We start from the raw sequence: 15,004 nt of genomic DNA on the forward strand, positions 1-15,004 counted from the left end.
GTAGTTGGGTTCAGAAAGCTGTGTGTTTGGTTTGTATTGTCTTACACTTATAAATAGGATTCCGGGATGTCTTCATTAAAATGTAATATGAGTATAAATGAAGATCTTACTTAGTTGTCTTAGTTCACTGAGTTAATGGAAACATTCACGCAGTACTAGTTAAAACCAGACTATAATCTACACCCGTGTACCACTAGACCACTAATACATATACTGTGCATTATTACACCCCTAACATGTAGATCTTTTTTGTGTAGGCCACCATCATGAAGATGGTACTCAGAGTGATTCTGAAGATCCAGTAACCAAAGGGAAGAGGAGTAAATCTCATCACTCAATCCAACCAGACGAGGCAAATGTACTGAAAACAGTGGAACCTTCCGAATGTTGCAAACCCCAATCACCTCCTAAAAACCTTCATGACATCCCTGGTACTCCTGAAGGACCTTGTGTATTAGAGCCTTCACCTTTCACTCAAAGCCAGATGAAATCTGTGCATCAAGAACCTTTAAGCCAGCAGGCCTTTATTATAGAATTTTTTGACGATAATCCCCGTAAGAAGCGCTCCCAATCTTTTACCCACAATTCTGTGCACGGTGATAATTATTCCGCTCTCAGAGCGAAACTGGAGCGGCGTAAAGGAGCCGAAAGGCCTGCATCTGTTCATGGAAATATTCCTCCCACGCAACAGATCACGGTCCCTCTAAAGGGCTTAAGCCATGGAGTTCATCAAAGATCAAGCTCGCTAAAGAGGGAGAAAACAGAGGATGCGATGAGCAAGGGAGGTACTTCCCCTTCCTCCTCCTCCATCACTTCCTCATCCTCTCGCTCTTCTCCAGCGGTCATCATCAAACCTTTTGGCAGCATTGGAAAGAAATCCAAACTTGCTCAAGAATTTGTTAACGAGTTTCTTAACGAACCTTCACCACCGATGTCGGCACCGCCGGTGATGATGTCACCAGCACACACACATCTTCCGTCTCCGGAGGACACACGTGTATGTGCACCTTCCTCCCTGTCTTACCCAGCCTCTCCATCCCAGATACACACACATCATCTGTCCCAAACACTCCTTCCTGCTTCTTCTCCAGTGTCTATCCCCTCTCTTCCTCCATCTGTGGGACCAGATTCCAGCACTTCATTGTTACCCCCATTTTCTCCTGCCCTGGGACCCGAGCCAGACTCTAAAACCATTAAAACGCATCCTAAAGGCCCTGGGGCAATTCGTACAGAGGAAGAGGACAGTCTGAGTGATGCTGGGACCTACACTATTGAGACCGAGTGTCAGGATAAAGAAGTGGAAGAAGCTCGCAGTATGATAGATCAGGTAACAATAAAACATGTGCACACACACACACACACACAAACGTACACCACAAAGAGTTTATATAACAAAACCTGTTAAACACATCGATGGTGTTACAGGTATTTGGAGTGCTGGATGCTCCAGAGTACAGCGGAGTTTACAGACCGGTCATCAGTGAGCAAGATGTACTAAACCAAACCCATACTGAGGTCCTGCACACGTCAGCACAAGAGCTTAATGATCTGAACTCCAGCCTCAGCACAGATCCAGAAAGCTTTCTACAGGTATCAGTGATGATGTCTAATGAACCCAGTGTGTGCTGAGTACGTAATACTGAAATAATACACAGCGTTATTCAGATCTCAGACGTAACTACAGATTTATGAGTTGCTCAGTTAATATGAGAGGATTACGCAAGAAGGGTCTCAGTTACATGTAATTCTGATCTTAAACATCTTGCATGATATCAGCCTGAGTGAGGAGCAGTGTCTGAGGCTGTGATCTGACCACAATCTGTCACGCTGAAATTTCTTTGGCTCTAAATGTCTAATCATTTTACCAGGATACTAGTTTTTTTTCGATACTAATTATTTTTCTTTTTTAACTGGAGCTACATTATCTAAGGTAGAACAGAATGTTGACCTGATGGAGTTCTGTGGGGTCAGACAGTGATCCAATCATAGCTGATGGAGATTACTAATTAACACAGATTAATCTGTGTTATAATGAATGTGAATGTACATTTAATACAATAACAAGGGGAAGTGCATGCTGTGTACACTAATCAGCCACAACATTATTAACTGAATAACAATTAACATTGGGGCAGTGGTGGCTCAGGGGGCTAAGGCACTGAGTTAACGACCGAAAGATCGGCGGTTCAATCCCCAGCTACACCAGGGTTGCCACTGTTGGGCCCTGGAGCGAGGCCCTTAACCCTATCTGCTCCAGGGGCGCTGTATCATGGCTGACCCTGCGCTCTGACCTCAGTTACGCGAAGAAGGAATTTCACTGTGCTGTAATGTATATGTTACAAATAAAGGCTTAACATTAGTTATACCGCAGTAACTGTTGAGAGGATCATGGGTATCCGAGGCTCACCCATGCCTGCAGGGACCAAAGGCCGGCCCGTCTGCTTCGATCCCACAGAAAAGCCAATGCAGTGCAAAAATCAATGCTAATCGCTCTAGAAAGGCACCAGAACACCCAGAGCACCAGAACACTCAGCCACCCCAGCGCACTGCACACAGGACCCAGCAGGCAAAGAGCCGAAGGCCCCCGACCACCCCAAACTCCCCAATCCGATCAAGCCCCATGGGACGCACCAGACAAATACGACCAATCAAGGACCGTCCCACTACCCACAGCACCCAAAGGATCTGTTGCCAACGTCCTGGTGTCAGACACCACAGCGCCTCCCAGAGGGCCAGAGGGGTCAGAGCTGGAAACACACACAATACTGGATTTAATGTTTTGTATTGTAATGCTACGGCTGATCAGTGTGTAATGACTAAAACAGATTTTCAATGAGATGAGGAAAGCATTTGTAAGAGAGTAGTGAGAGTGAGGTTTTCCTTTGTTTTGTTATTTTCCAGTTAAAAAGCAAGTGCTTTTATTTAAATCTTTAACATGTTAAACTCCCCTGTACCTGAACCCTGTTTATAAATGGTTTGTTCCAGATTTCTGTGATGTAAATGTTCTTCATTAACTTTAGGGGCATTCTGAGCTGAGTGGACCCAAGTGGGTGTCTCGGTGGGCAAGTTTAGCAGACACTTACACTGACTCTGGAACTGCAGCAGTACCTTCAGGAAGTCCTCCACAAGGAACCGTTTCACACAGAGGTGAAGAGTTCACGACTTCCTTTAGCCTGAGCCATATCTTTAAATGAATGTTGTATAACATTATTACAGATTGCGGTCTAATGCACGCTTAACAGTTTGGATTTAAATCCCATGGAATACTGCAATGTATACTCTGTCTTCGTAGATGTCAAAGGATCCCTGAGCCAGAGTGTGGATCATTCAGAATCAGAGTGTACTCAGAGCTCCAAAACCAGACGTCTTCTTCCCCAGGTTCCGTCTACAGGAGAAAAGCAGGAGAGTAAGACTCCCTGCATCCTGATCCGGACTGAGCCGAGCCTGGAGTGTGATCCCTCCGAAAAAGTCTCTAAGACGTCACAGCCGGATTCCACTCAGAGGTTAAAGGTTCAGGAGGATGTGGATCATGACAGCCTGAGTGACACCAGTCGTTCTGATGATAGCTCAATCCTGGACAGAAGCTCAAAGAGTCAAGAGCAATACAGAATGACTGCATCGCTAAAATTAGAAAACGCCCAGCCAAAGTCCACTTCCTTCTACATCGGTTCTGAGGAGGGTTCCTGTAAATCAGATGCTTCCCGGAGTCCGGTTCTTTCTCAGACCGAGCGGGCTCCTTCTCCCAAGATGCCTCCAACCACTGTCCTGATAAGACACCTGAGCAGCAACGAATCCAAGCGAGCTGTGAAGCCAAACTCATCAGCACCAAATCTCCAAACCCATAACAAAGATTGTGTTCCTACTAAAGAACCTCTGTCATCTTCTTTTGTTCGCCAGGAGAGCTTCACCAAAGATCGACCAAGTGACAACATCCAGGTGAAAAGGTTACCTCACATATCCAGTCATCCCGCTTTACGGGATTTAGGCACACTAGAAAGCGACCAAGACTCTTTATCAAAAGAACGCAGACAGTCCACGTCATCTCAAAAGCAAAAAAAGGGAAGTTCTCGCGAACAGGCTGGAGATTCTCTTTCTGGTGAATCAGATGTGGACACAGCTAGCACTGTGAGCTTAGTGAGCAGTAAAAATCTGCCTGTTAGCACGGTGAAGAAGCGAGCATCTTCTAGTGCACCTCGTAAGGATAAATCCTCTTCATCTTCACAGGAGAAAACCAGACAGCCAACAGCGCGGGAGAGGCTCTCAGAAAAACGTCGCAATCATGCAGTTACAGAAAGCAGCACAGCTAAATCCCAATCTACACGTCGACTACATTTACGCCGCAGCACTGGAAACAGCGGTTCGTTAGATTTTTCAGACAATCAGCAGATTCACGGCCAGACTGAAGTAGCCTCTTCAGATCACGAGTCAACATCACGACCTTCCAGCCGCAAGAAACTGTCCGTGTCTCCGCAAAACCAAGATACAAACAAATCCAATAAAGCAGCTCATCAGGTTCTCACCCGGTCCAACAGTCTCTCAGCTCCCAGACCGACACGGGCCTCCATGCTGCGCCGCGCCCGGCTCGGAGAAACATCCGATAACGAAGGAGCCGAAACAGATCGCACGTCTCAGGGTTCAGAACAAACAAAACCCTCTGGAGACCCTAAAAAGCTGTCAAGATTGGACATTTTAGCCATGCCACGCAAACGTACTGGATCTTTTACCACTCCCAGTGAACACGAATCACTAAACAAACAAACACACGGCCGTCCTGCTGATGTTAATGCTAATGGGCGGAGAATGTCCACGAGTGAAACAAAACCAAGCAGTAAAATTTCTCCAACGTCAGAAAAACAGTCATCCATCCGCACACGCACCAGTCAGGCTAAACACACTGGCACGAGCAGTGAGTATCACACACACACACACACACACACTTGGTTGGTTTCCTCCCACAGTCCAGAGACATGCAGATTAAGCTAACTGTTTGATTATGACAAGTGCCCTGTAATGACCCGGAGCCCCGTGCAGGATGTACCCGAGGCCCATGGGATCGGCCCCAAGCCTCCCGCGAATGCAAACATTACTATATCTACCCTATAAATTAGATATACAGTATATACACATATAGACTGCACTGAACCTCAGCATGGTGCTGTGTGTTTCTCCGCAGGTTCTCATCAGAAACAGAAAGGTTCTGATGATTCCTCCTCATCAGAGGAAGAGCGTGACGCCAGCTTTAAAAATAAATGCTCTCACACTTCAACCTCAACTCAGACCCAGACTTCACAGAGACTCGTTCCCACTCGGCTGGACATAGAGGATGATGAAGCACAAAACGAGCACTACCAGAACTGGACCAATCACAGTGCAGAGATCGCCAGGTCAGCTGAATAATTAATTAGTGATTGAACACTGTTTATTCGCAGCTCTGTATATCATTTACTTTAATCTGTGTGTGTGTGTGTGTGTGTTCTGCAGGTTGAGTCAGGACTTGGCCAAAGATCTTGCTATTCTTGCGCGTGAAATCCACGATGTAGCTGGAGAAACTGACACACCCACGCCTTCAGCGACGGGGTGCAACACTCCGCCCGGGTCGCTCCCTAACACACCTGCGTCTACTATCTCCACCCGAGAGGAGGTGCGGCCTGCGCGCTGTTGTCACCTTTAATCTGAAGAATTATTTTTAACTAAAAGTGACTGATGTAAAGTGCATGCAGAGTTTACACTTTATGTGCTTGTCTTTGATTACTGATTACTTTGATCTAGATTGCTGGAGCCGGAGTGCTAACACACAGCAGGAAGTGTGCTCATGTCCCACCTGCTTAAGCATCAGTATGCTAGCACTTCAATTAGAAATAGTTTTAGACTCGTGTTTATTAATTAGGAAAAGCTTTTAATTGTCTGTAGCGTGGCTACAGTGGCTGTGTCCCAAATCAAGTAATTATGTGCTGCCTTATTTACGGCAGCATTTTCACCAGAGATTACTGTTCTCACTCAATACATGTGTGTGTGTGTGTGTGTGTGTGTGTGTGTTTCTGCTGTAGTTGGTGCATCACATCCCAGATGCCAGTCTAAGTTATCAGAAAGTTCCTGCAGGTTCCCCGAGTCCAGTGGATCAGGACAGTGAGGGAGCCAAACGACGTCCCTGGAACAGAGAAGAGGTTTTTATAACTCATATGTTTATGATGTAAAGGATTAAACTGTGATTAACATTGAGTTCCTGTGCTGCAGGTGATTTTGGACAATCTCATGCTGAACCCAGTGTCACAGCTCTCACAGGCCATCAGAGAGAACACAGAACAGCTCACTGAGAAGATGAAGTGAGACATCACACACACTTTACATTACACACTTTATTTTAAACATTAAGCAAACCTTATTAAGTGCCTCAATATATATAAATATGGGGTAACAAATAGCCTGCACCTTATGTTTGAAGTGAATATTGCAGTCCTCTCAGTGCTTTCAGTGTAGGTCAGTGGTGTGTGTGTGTGTGTGTGTGTGTGTGTGTGTGTGTGTTTTGCAGATCCTTATTCCACAGCACCACAGACATCTGGGAGGAGATCGAGGCGAAAATGAATGCTGAAGTTGAAGTCCCAATAATTAAAACGTCCAATAAGGTAAGGATTCGTCTCCTGAAGAAGATTTACATTATTTATTTCACCCTGATTGTTCGCCGCTTATTCACTGTTTGGGGTTTTCTTACTGTGTTAATCAGTTGAATGTAAAATGCAGGAAAAACATTGTGAAAAGCCTAAACCTTTGAACAGTATCACTCTCACATGAGAGGCTGTGATGCGGTTGTAGGCACGAGGGTGTAGTCTGAGTACTGAAGATGTCAAAGCTGTGCTGATATTCAGTACAACAGCACAACCTCGAGTGTGATCTTTTATACAACAGTTTCACAAATACTGTTAATTACTGATAGATTATAATTCGTTTCTTTACTTAAGCAGTTATTTTGCTCTGCCCACACACATCCTTCCGCTCCTGGTGGAACTAACTAACCGCGACTGGTGGGGCTGGTGACCGACAGTTAGCGAGCAACAGTTATACTATACTTCATACTACACTAGACCAAAGAGCTGTCAAAGAACACCAGGAACAAAACTGTAGACCTGCACCAGACTGGGAAGACTGAATCTACAGTAGGTAAGCAGCTTGGTGTGAAGAAATCAACTGTGGGAGCAATTATTAAAGAATGGAAGACACACAAGACCACTGGGGTAATTGGATGATCCAAAAGAGAATGTCATATGGTCAGAAGAAACCAAAACTCAAAATGTGTTTGGAGGAGAAAGAATGCTGAGTTGCATCCAAAGAACACCATACTGTGAAGCATGGAGGTGGAAACATCATGCTTTGTGGCTGTTTTTCTGCAAAGGGACCAGGACGACTGATCCGTGCAAAGGAAAAAATGAATGGAGCCATGTATTGTGAGATTTTAAGTAAAAACATCAGCAAGGGCATTGAATATGAAACGTGGCTGGGTCTATCAGCATGACAATGATCTTGGTAAGAAGCATTACAAGGTCCTGGAGTGTCCTAGCCAGTCTCCATATCTCAACCCCATAGAAAATCTTTGGAGGGAGTTGAGAGTCTGTGTTTCCCAGCGACAGTCCCAAAACATCACTGATCTAGAGGAGATCTGCATGGAGGAACGGGCCAGAATACCAGCAACAGTGTGTGAAAACCTTGTGAAGACTTATAGAAAACGTTAGACCTGCGTCACTGCCAACAAAGGGGATAGAACAAAGTATTGGGATGAAATTTTGTTATTGACCAAATACTTATTTTTCATCATAATTTGCAAAATATTCTTAAAAATCCTACAATGTGATTCTCTGGAGTTTTTTTCTTATTTTGTCTCTTATAATTGAGGTATACCTGTGATGAATCTTTTCCAGGTCTATCTCATCTTTTTACGTAAGAGAACTTGTACAATTGGTGGCTGAATAAATACTTTTTTGCCCCACTGTAGTTGTTGTGTTTAGTTTAACGCGCGTCTTTACAGTTTTACCCGCGCGCTCTAACACAACCTCAATTTATTTCCAAATGCTGATGTTAGATGTGTGTTTTTGATGGAGTTAAGAATAACTTGTGTGCTGCAGGAAATCTCCTCCATCCTGCAGGAGCTGAGGAGAGTCCAGAGACAGCTGGAGGGTGAGACGCCTTGTCTGGACTTTATTTATTTACTGCTTACTCTTATTTATAAACCTTAAGTCTTCTGTATTTCTCACACTTCTCAGTGATAAACTCCATTGTGGAACCTGGAGGAAGTGTGAAGATAACGGCGCCATCTGCAGCGGGAAAACATAAATGTACGTCTGCAAGTGCCAAGCGGGGCGGTAAATAATCAGTGTGAGGAACGAGACGTCTGACTTAGTCCAGTCATATCTGCTGAAAATCTCCTTCATGCTTCGTAGGACCTGACTGCGCTGAAATGTAACGCTGTGTTCAATATAAACCTGCTGCTTGCTTCAGAGAGGAGACATACTCTGTGTGTGTGTGTGTGTGTGTGTGTGTGAGTGTGTGTGTGTGTGTGTGTCAGTATTGTTTATTATGTAAACATGTCCATGTTACTTGTCTGTTACTTGACTCAGAAGTGTGTATCACCTGTGTGTGACCGCCAGAGTGTGTGCGCGTGTGTGTGTGTGCATGTGTGTGTGTGTGTACGTGTGTGTGTACGTGTGTGCGTGTGCGTGCGTGTGCGTGTGTGCGCGTGTGTGTGCATGTGTGTGTGTGTGTACGTGTGTGTGTACGTGTGTGCGTGTGCGTGCGTGTGTGTGTGTGCGCGTATGTGTGTGTGTGTGTACGTGTGTGCGTGCGTGCGCGTGCGTGCGTGTGTGTGTGTGTGTGAGCACTGTGGCTGTTACATTGTTTACTTAAGAAGGAAAGGATAGCACGGGCCGTGAGCAGAACAGATCCGCAGGCTGCAGGTTGTTCAGTGAAGTCTTTTCAGGACATATTTGTGTTGTTCTGTAACGTTATACAGGTTTAAACAGCCTGATTATTTCTCTTTTTGCTGTATTGCAGCATCTAATCAGTATCACACGTGAGGTCGCGCTGTTGTACTGTATATCAGCGCGGCTGTGATGAGGTCGTAGGCGAGAGGGTGTAGTCTGAGTACTGAAGATATCACAGCCGTGCTGATATTTAGTACAACAGCACAACCTCGAGTGTGATATCACTTTTATACACCAGTTCCACGAACACCAGTTATTACCAACGGATTATGTTTTGTTTCTGTATTTTACCACTTTTATCCACCTACACATATCCTTCTGCACCTGGAGGAACTAACTAACAGTGACTGGCAGAGCTGGCGAGCGACGGTTAGCGAGCGACGGTTAGCGAGCGACGGTTAGCGAGCGACGGTTAGTGTCTTTAACAGGAGGTGAGAGTGTTAAACTCTTAGCGGTACTCTGTAGCCAAAGGGTGAGGAGAATTAAACTAATAAATAATAAACATTTTAATAATAATTAATAAATAAAACTCACCAGATTTACTGTATATTTACACTTATTACACTTTAGAGTATCAGCTCCTTTAACTTCAGGGTTCTGGGGTCGAATCCCAAATAGTGTTAAATGAAAAGCTAGGACCCTATATAGGGTGCACAATCCCTTGTTTCACACACCAAGTAGTGCCCTTGATCAGGGGTTAGAGAGCGATTTGGGCGTGCAGAGACGGCGTGTTGTTTAAGACGCCATAACGTTATCAGATGTGTGTTCTTACTGAAAGTGCTTCTGTGACTGGGTGTGAATGTGGGTTTAGTCAGACAGCTGCTCTCTCCTCAGTACTGCGGACCGTACAGACCTACTCTCACCCACGCTGAGACACACAGTTAGGGTCATTAACCACTGGACAACACCTGGGACACGCCCACTCATACACAGAGTTACACCTCACAGTGCTGTTACTGTCTGTTATCAGCACTCGAGTGGAATAACGCCTCTCGTCCAATCGGATCACTCGGTCAGCACTTACTGTTGTATAATAGCATTTCTTTCTCTTCACTGCACGTCCTCTGTCCAGCGGGTCGGTGTGGAGGTGCTGTTGGACATTTATGTCCCCATTAGTTTACTCTTGGATGGTGAGGTGATGCCTCGCTTGATACCATTAAATCATGGCTTCCTGTTACGTCCTCTCACTCTGTGGTCATCATAACTGTGCTATGCATGATCAAAACACACACACACACACACACACACACACAGATAACTGTATATAAGTATATATTACATTTCCTGGTACAATGTGAATGATACAGTATGAATGTGACTCAATGCTAATGCTAATGCAACAGAAATATTATAACGTGAGTAAATGGAATAAACTGAGGATTTATGAAGCTTTGTTGAAAATAACGACAGCGGCACCTGCACGTCTCATCAGTAACAAACATTCGCAACTTTTTCCAACTGATCGACATTTTCAGTGATCTGAACAATTATATGATAAGATTCTTTGTTTTAGGCTCCGCCCCCTTTAACACTCATTGGGAACGTTTGTAGTATTTTTATACATAATTTTTTTCATACACGTGTGGGGCGGAGCTTACGCCGAACTGAAGCCTGTGTCCTGAGTGTGTTTGGTGTGATGAGATGCAGTACACGTGTGAACAGTAGGGGGCAGTGTAGAGGCACGGCGAGGAGTCTCCAGGAGTGAGCCACGCCCACTGTACTCCGACATGTTTGTTTACTGTCTGATTCAATTCCTACTGGAATCCTCTGGTTACACGTGTAGTACAACACGTCAACACACACGCTCGGGATGTTACTGAGTTTAAACGTCTCGACCCACGTGTCACGTCACGATCCATTACACCTTTACACAATCCCGCTTCTGTCCACCTGGGTGTACCTGCAGAGCGGTCATGTGACTAAACACAGCGGTCATGTGACTAAACACTGGGAATGTTTAATAACTGATTAATCTGACCAACGCTGGATTTACACTTAGACATTTAATCCATACCATGTGTGTGTGTGTGTGTGTGTGTGTAAGAGAGAGAGAGCTACTCACTCTAAACTTATTTTTAGTTTTAAATAGAATTTTTCCACTGAACACCGAATATTATTTGTTATTTTTCACACTTCTGTTGATTTACTGTACGGTTTAAATACATCAGGTTCTGATTCTACAGACTTCAGGGACACGTGAGGTTTAAACTCATCAGAGTTGGAGGGATCTGAACTCAACAGTTTAACAGCAGCTGGACTGGAATTGAGCACACACACACACACACACACGCACACGCACGGCTGAAGTGAAACTAAAGCTGTAGTAGAACGTTTGATTATTGATTATTGATCGTTATTGTTATTTAGAGTTTGTGGATTTGTTAAAGTGATTATTTTCATTTTGGCTGCAAATTACGATGAAATTATTGTATCAGGAAATCCTTAATTAAATAAATTATAATAGAAAACAATCTCATAAAGACTGATGTTTAGACTTGTAATGGTTGTTGCTAACTTTGCATCAAGTGTGTGTGTGTGTGTGTGTGTGTGTGTGTGTGTGTGAGTTATCCTGTGGCAAATACCTGTAGCGTTATTTAACAATGTTCATTAAGAGCAAAATTTATGATGTTTATTTTTAATGTTTTGGTCCAGCAGCTGAAACACGGCGTCCTGCTTCAGTTTATTGTGATTTTATTTAATTAATTATGTTTTAGTTATTTGTTTATCGATATCAATATTTATTTGTGTGTCTGCGTGTGTGTGTGCTGTTTGTTTGCTTTGTTTAAATTTAAAGATTAAAGATGTGTATCTGTAACTTAAGTGTGAGTTTTTTGTATAAATGCTCTTACACAAACACACACACACACACACACACACACACACACAAACACACACACAATCTCTCTAAAATTATTAGAACAGCAAGGCTTTTTTATGTTGCTTTATCCTGTGTGTGTGTGTGTGTGTGTGTGTGTGTGTGAGACAGAAGGTGGGATTAGCTCCAGATGTTACACCACCCTGTACACGACACTTTTCCATTTAAATCCGTCCTTTTATCCAGTGATCAAAAATACTGTTTTTCTGTAAGTGAATCATAACATTTACAATAAACCCGTCTCGCTCTCACTCGTTGTGTTGAGTGTTGTTTGATTCACCGAGTTCCTTTACACTGTTGATCTGCACCGACCAGAGGGGGCGCCGCACTACACACTGTAGTACTGTATACAATGTAGAAATGTGACTGCTGTAACGTACAGTACACGCTCCTGCAGTAAGATCGGCCAGATGTTTCTTCACGTAGTCTTTCTTTACATCATGCTGGGGCTGATGGGTAATGTAGTTCCCTTTAATGAAAATGTCATGTTAATTAATTATTATTGTTTTGTTGATAATAATGTTGTACAGCAGAACTAAAAGGGCTGGCCTTGGCGTTCCAATACTATTGAAGGTAAGGCTGCAGGAACAAGTTAAACCTGTTATTATCGAATATAATATTAAAAAGGTTGTGTAAGTCACATGAGAAGAAAAAAAACAATCCAGATTCTACAGATTTCTCCTTAGGAATCTGAGCAGCTCCACAGGAACATCACAGGAACCTGAAGTTCCAACTTCTAGTGTGGATCAGACCTGACCTTTAAACACATTGCTGCACCTTTAGCTGACCAGAAGTGTGTGTGTGTGTGTGTGTGTGTGTGTTTGGTGAGCTACCTCAGCTGTAAATGCAGGCACTAGACTCACAGTCTGGATCAGATGGGATTTAACCCAAGTAACCCTTTCACATGCTACACATACAGAATAGATAGATAACTGAAAACCACCAGAAAAACCTGGCATACCTGTGCTATGTCTTTGCCTCTGTGACCCACTTACTCACCAATATTTGTACAGCATTTGTAAATTGCTGAATTCTGAAAAAAAGGATACATTACTCTATACTGCACAATCCTGAGTCATATGTTTATTTAAAAAAAGGTATAATGGCTAAAATGCTCTGAGCTTTAAGGGTTAGCTAACCCAGCGTGACCTGATATGGTTCCACTTTACCATGAAGACGGTCCTGTCCTCAGCTGGTGCAGATAGCTGTTCTCTGAGGACTCGTGACTGCAGTCGCTCGATAGTTCAGGACTGGAGTTTCCTACAGTCTACCTGAGCCTCCAATAACCAACTGGACTCCATATAAACTTCTCCACATCTCCTGTTCTACTTAACTTCCAGCCTCCTAACACACAGTATGAGTGCAGATCAATCCCTGCTATCGTTCCCTGTTGAGTCTGGTTCCTCTCGAGGTTTCTTCCTATTACCATCTCAGGGAGTTTTTGCCTCATCACCGTCGCCCTCGGCTCGTTCATCAGGGACGATCTGATCATTCTGATCCACACACACTCACATCTCATACACACTTCAATAATTTACATTTGATTGTGTAAAGCTGGATTGCCACAATGAAGATTGTTAAAATCACTAAACTGTATAAATAAAATTGAATTGATAGCTGCATGGCTGATGTGGGTGTCAGTATTCTGTCTGACCAGCAGAGGGAGACAAATGGAAACCTGCACTAATGATTGTTGTGTAACAAAACATGAAGCTGTGTCTTCTGTTGTTTTTTCTCTTTTTCTTCAGCAGGTACGGAAGCAGATTCTGACTATATTCTCTCTCTATATTTTTTCCTTTCTTTTCCTTAAATGTTTGTTCATTTGTTTATTTATTTATTATTATTATTATTTTTATTTTTCATTTATTTATTTATTATTTTTTATTTTTTTATTATTATTATTTTTTTACTCTCTCTTCTCTTTCTTTGGTCCCCCGGTCTTGTCTGTCATAATATGGGAAACAAACAAACCAAAAAAAAAACCTGTTAATTAATTGAAAAAAAATGGCTGTAAATGATGATAGCACAGCTACACATACACTCTGTTATGTGTTATCTGTGATACTGACAGGCCGGAAAAAAAATAAATAAATTTACCGTCCTCCTGGCTCTCTATGAAACTTTCTGGATGAAATGGACATGCTTCTTAGTCTTTTTCCCTCTGCTAACACTCCTCTCACTGTTCTAAGAGATTTCAACCTTCCATCTGATAAACTCCAATCCTCTTTCCTTCTCCCTCTCCTTAACTCCTTCTCTTTAACTCTAAACAGCTGCCCTCCTACACACAAGGCAGGGAATTCTCTTGACCTTGTTTTCTGACGCCCTTCCCCAGTCACAGATATCACTACTATTCCTCTTCATAAATCTGATCATTACCTGGTATCCTTCACTATAACCCTTCCTATTCTATGTAAACCTAACCACCAAAATGTCTCTTTTACCCGCAGAAACCTTCACTCTGTCTCCCCTTCCTCTGTGTCTTCATACACCCTATCATTCCTCCCAGACCCAGACTCCTTCTCCTCTTTACCACTAGAGACTGCGACTGAAACTTTCCTCTCCTCTCTCTCCTCATCCATAGATCTCCTTTGCCCGCTGTCATCTAAACCAAGGAAGACGTCTTGTCCTGCTCCTTGGCTATCTGATGTACTGCGCAACAACAGGAGAGAATTAAGAACTGCAGAGAGAAGATGGAAGAAATCACAGCTTAATGCAGATCTCGTCCCCTACCAGCCTCTTCTCTTAAAATTCTCATGTGACGTGACATCTGCCAAAACTACCTTCTACAGAGAAAAGCTGGAAGCCTCTGCACAAGATCCTGGCAAACTTCAAAACATGTTCTCCTTACTACTCAACCCGTCGACTCCTCCTGGCCCTTCCTCTCTGACTGCTGACAATTTTGCCACATTCTACGATGGGAAGATTGCGACAATCCTCCAGTCATCCTGACCAACCTCCTACAGCAGAACCTCAGGACCTTCCCTTCCCTCCCTTAGCATAATTCTCTAACCTGTCATCTGATGAGATTCAGCAGATCATCTCGTCATCTAACCTCACCACCTGTTCATTAGACCCAATTCCTTCCACAATGCTCCAGGCCATCTCACGAGACCTCCTTCCCTTCACGACAACCATCATCAACCATTCCATATCATCTGGC

General features: G+C 43.6%; 1 protein-coding gene across 2 annotated transcripts in view; it reads left to right on the plus strand.

Moving 5' to 3' along the window:
* The window catches only part of cep170bb (centrosomal protein 170Bb), a 25,763-nt gene extending 13,718 nt beyond the window's left edge, over positions 1-12,045 (plus strand). For both annotated transcript variants that reach the window (XM_053488605.1, XM_053488606.1), the window contains 11 exons: positions 258-1,327; positions 1,426-1,590; positions 3,021-3,147; positions 3,293-4,906; positions 5,174-5,384; positions 5,482-5,641; positions 6,048-6,164; positions 6,235-6,323; positions 6,530-6,623; positions 8,115-8,166; positions 8,253-12,045. In XM_053488605.1, coding sequence (XP_053344580.1) covers positions 258-1,327; positions 1,426-1,590; positions 3,021-3,147; positions 3,293-4,906; positions 5,174-5,384; positions 5,482-5,641; positions 6,048-6,164; positions 6,235-6,323; positions 6,530-6,623; positions 8,115-8,166; positions 8,253-8,359 — 3,806 coding nt within the window. In that variant the 3' untranslated portion in view covers positions 8,360-12,045. The remainder of the gene's footprint in view (positions 1-257; positions 1,328-1,425; positions 1,591-3,020; positions 3,148-3,292; positions 4,907-5,173; positions 5,385-5,481; positions 5,642-6,047; positions 6,165-6,234; positions 6,324-6,529; positions 6,624-8,114; positions 8,167-8,252) is intronic.
* Positions 12,046-15,004: the final 2,959 nt, after the last annotated feature.

The sequence above is a fragment of the Clarias gariepinus genome, chromosome 27 (assembly GCF_024256425.1).
Source record: "Clarias gariepinus isolate MV-2021 ecotype Netherlands chromosome 27, CGAR_prim_01v2, whole genome shotgun sequence".
NCBI classification, from domain to species: domain Eukaryota; kingdom Metazoa; phylum Chordata; class Actinopteri; order Siluriformes; family Clariidae; genus Clarias; species Clarias gariepinus.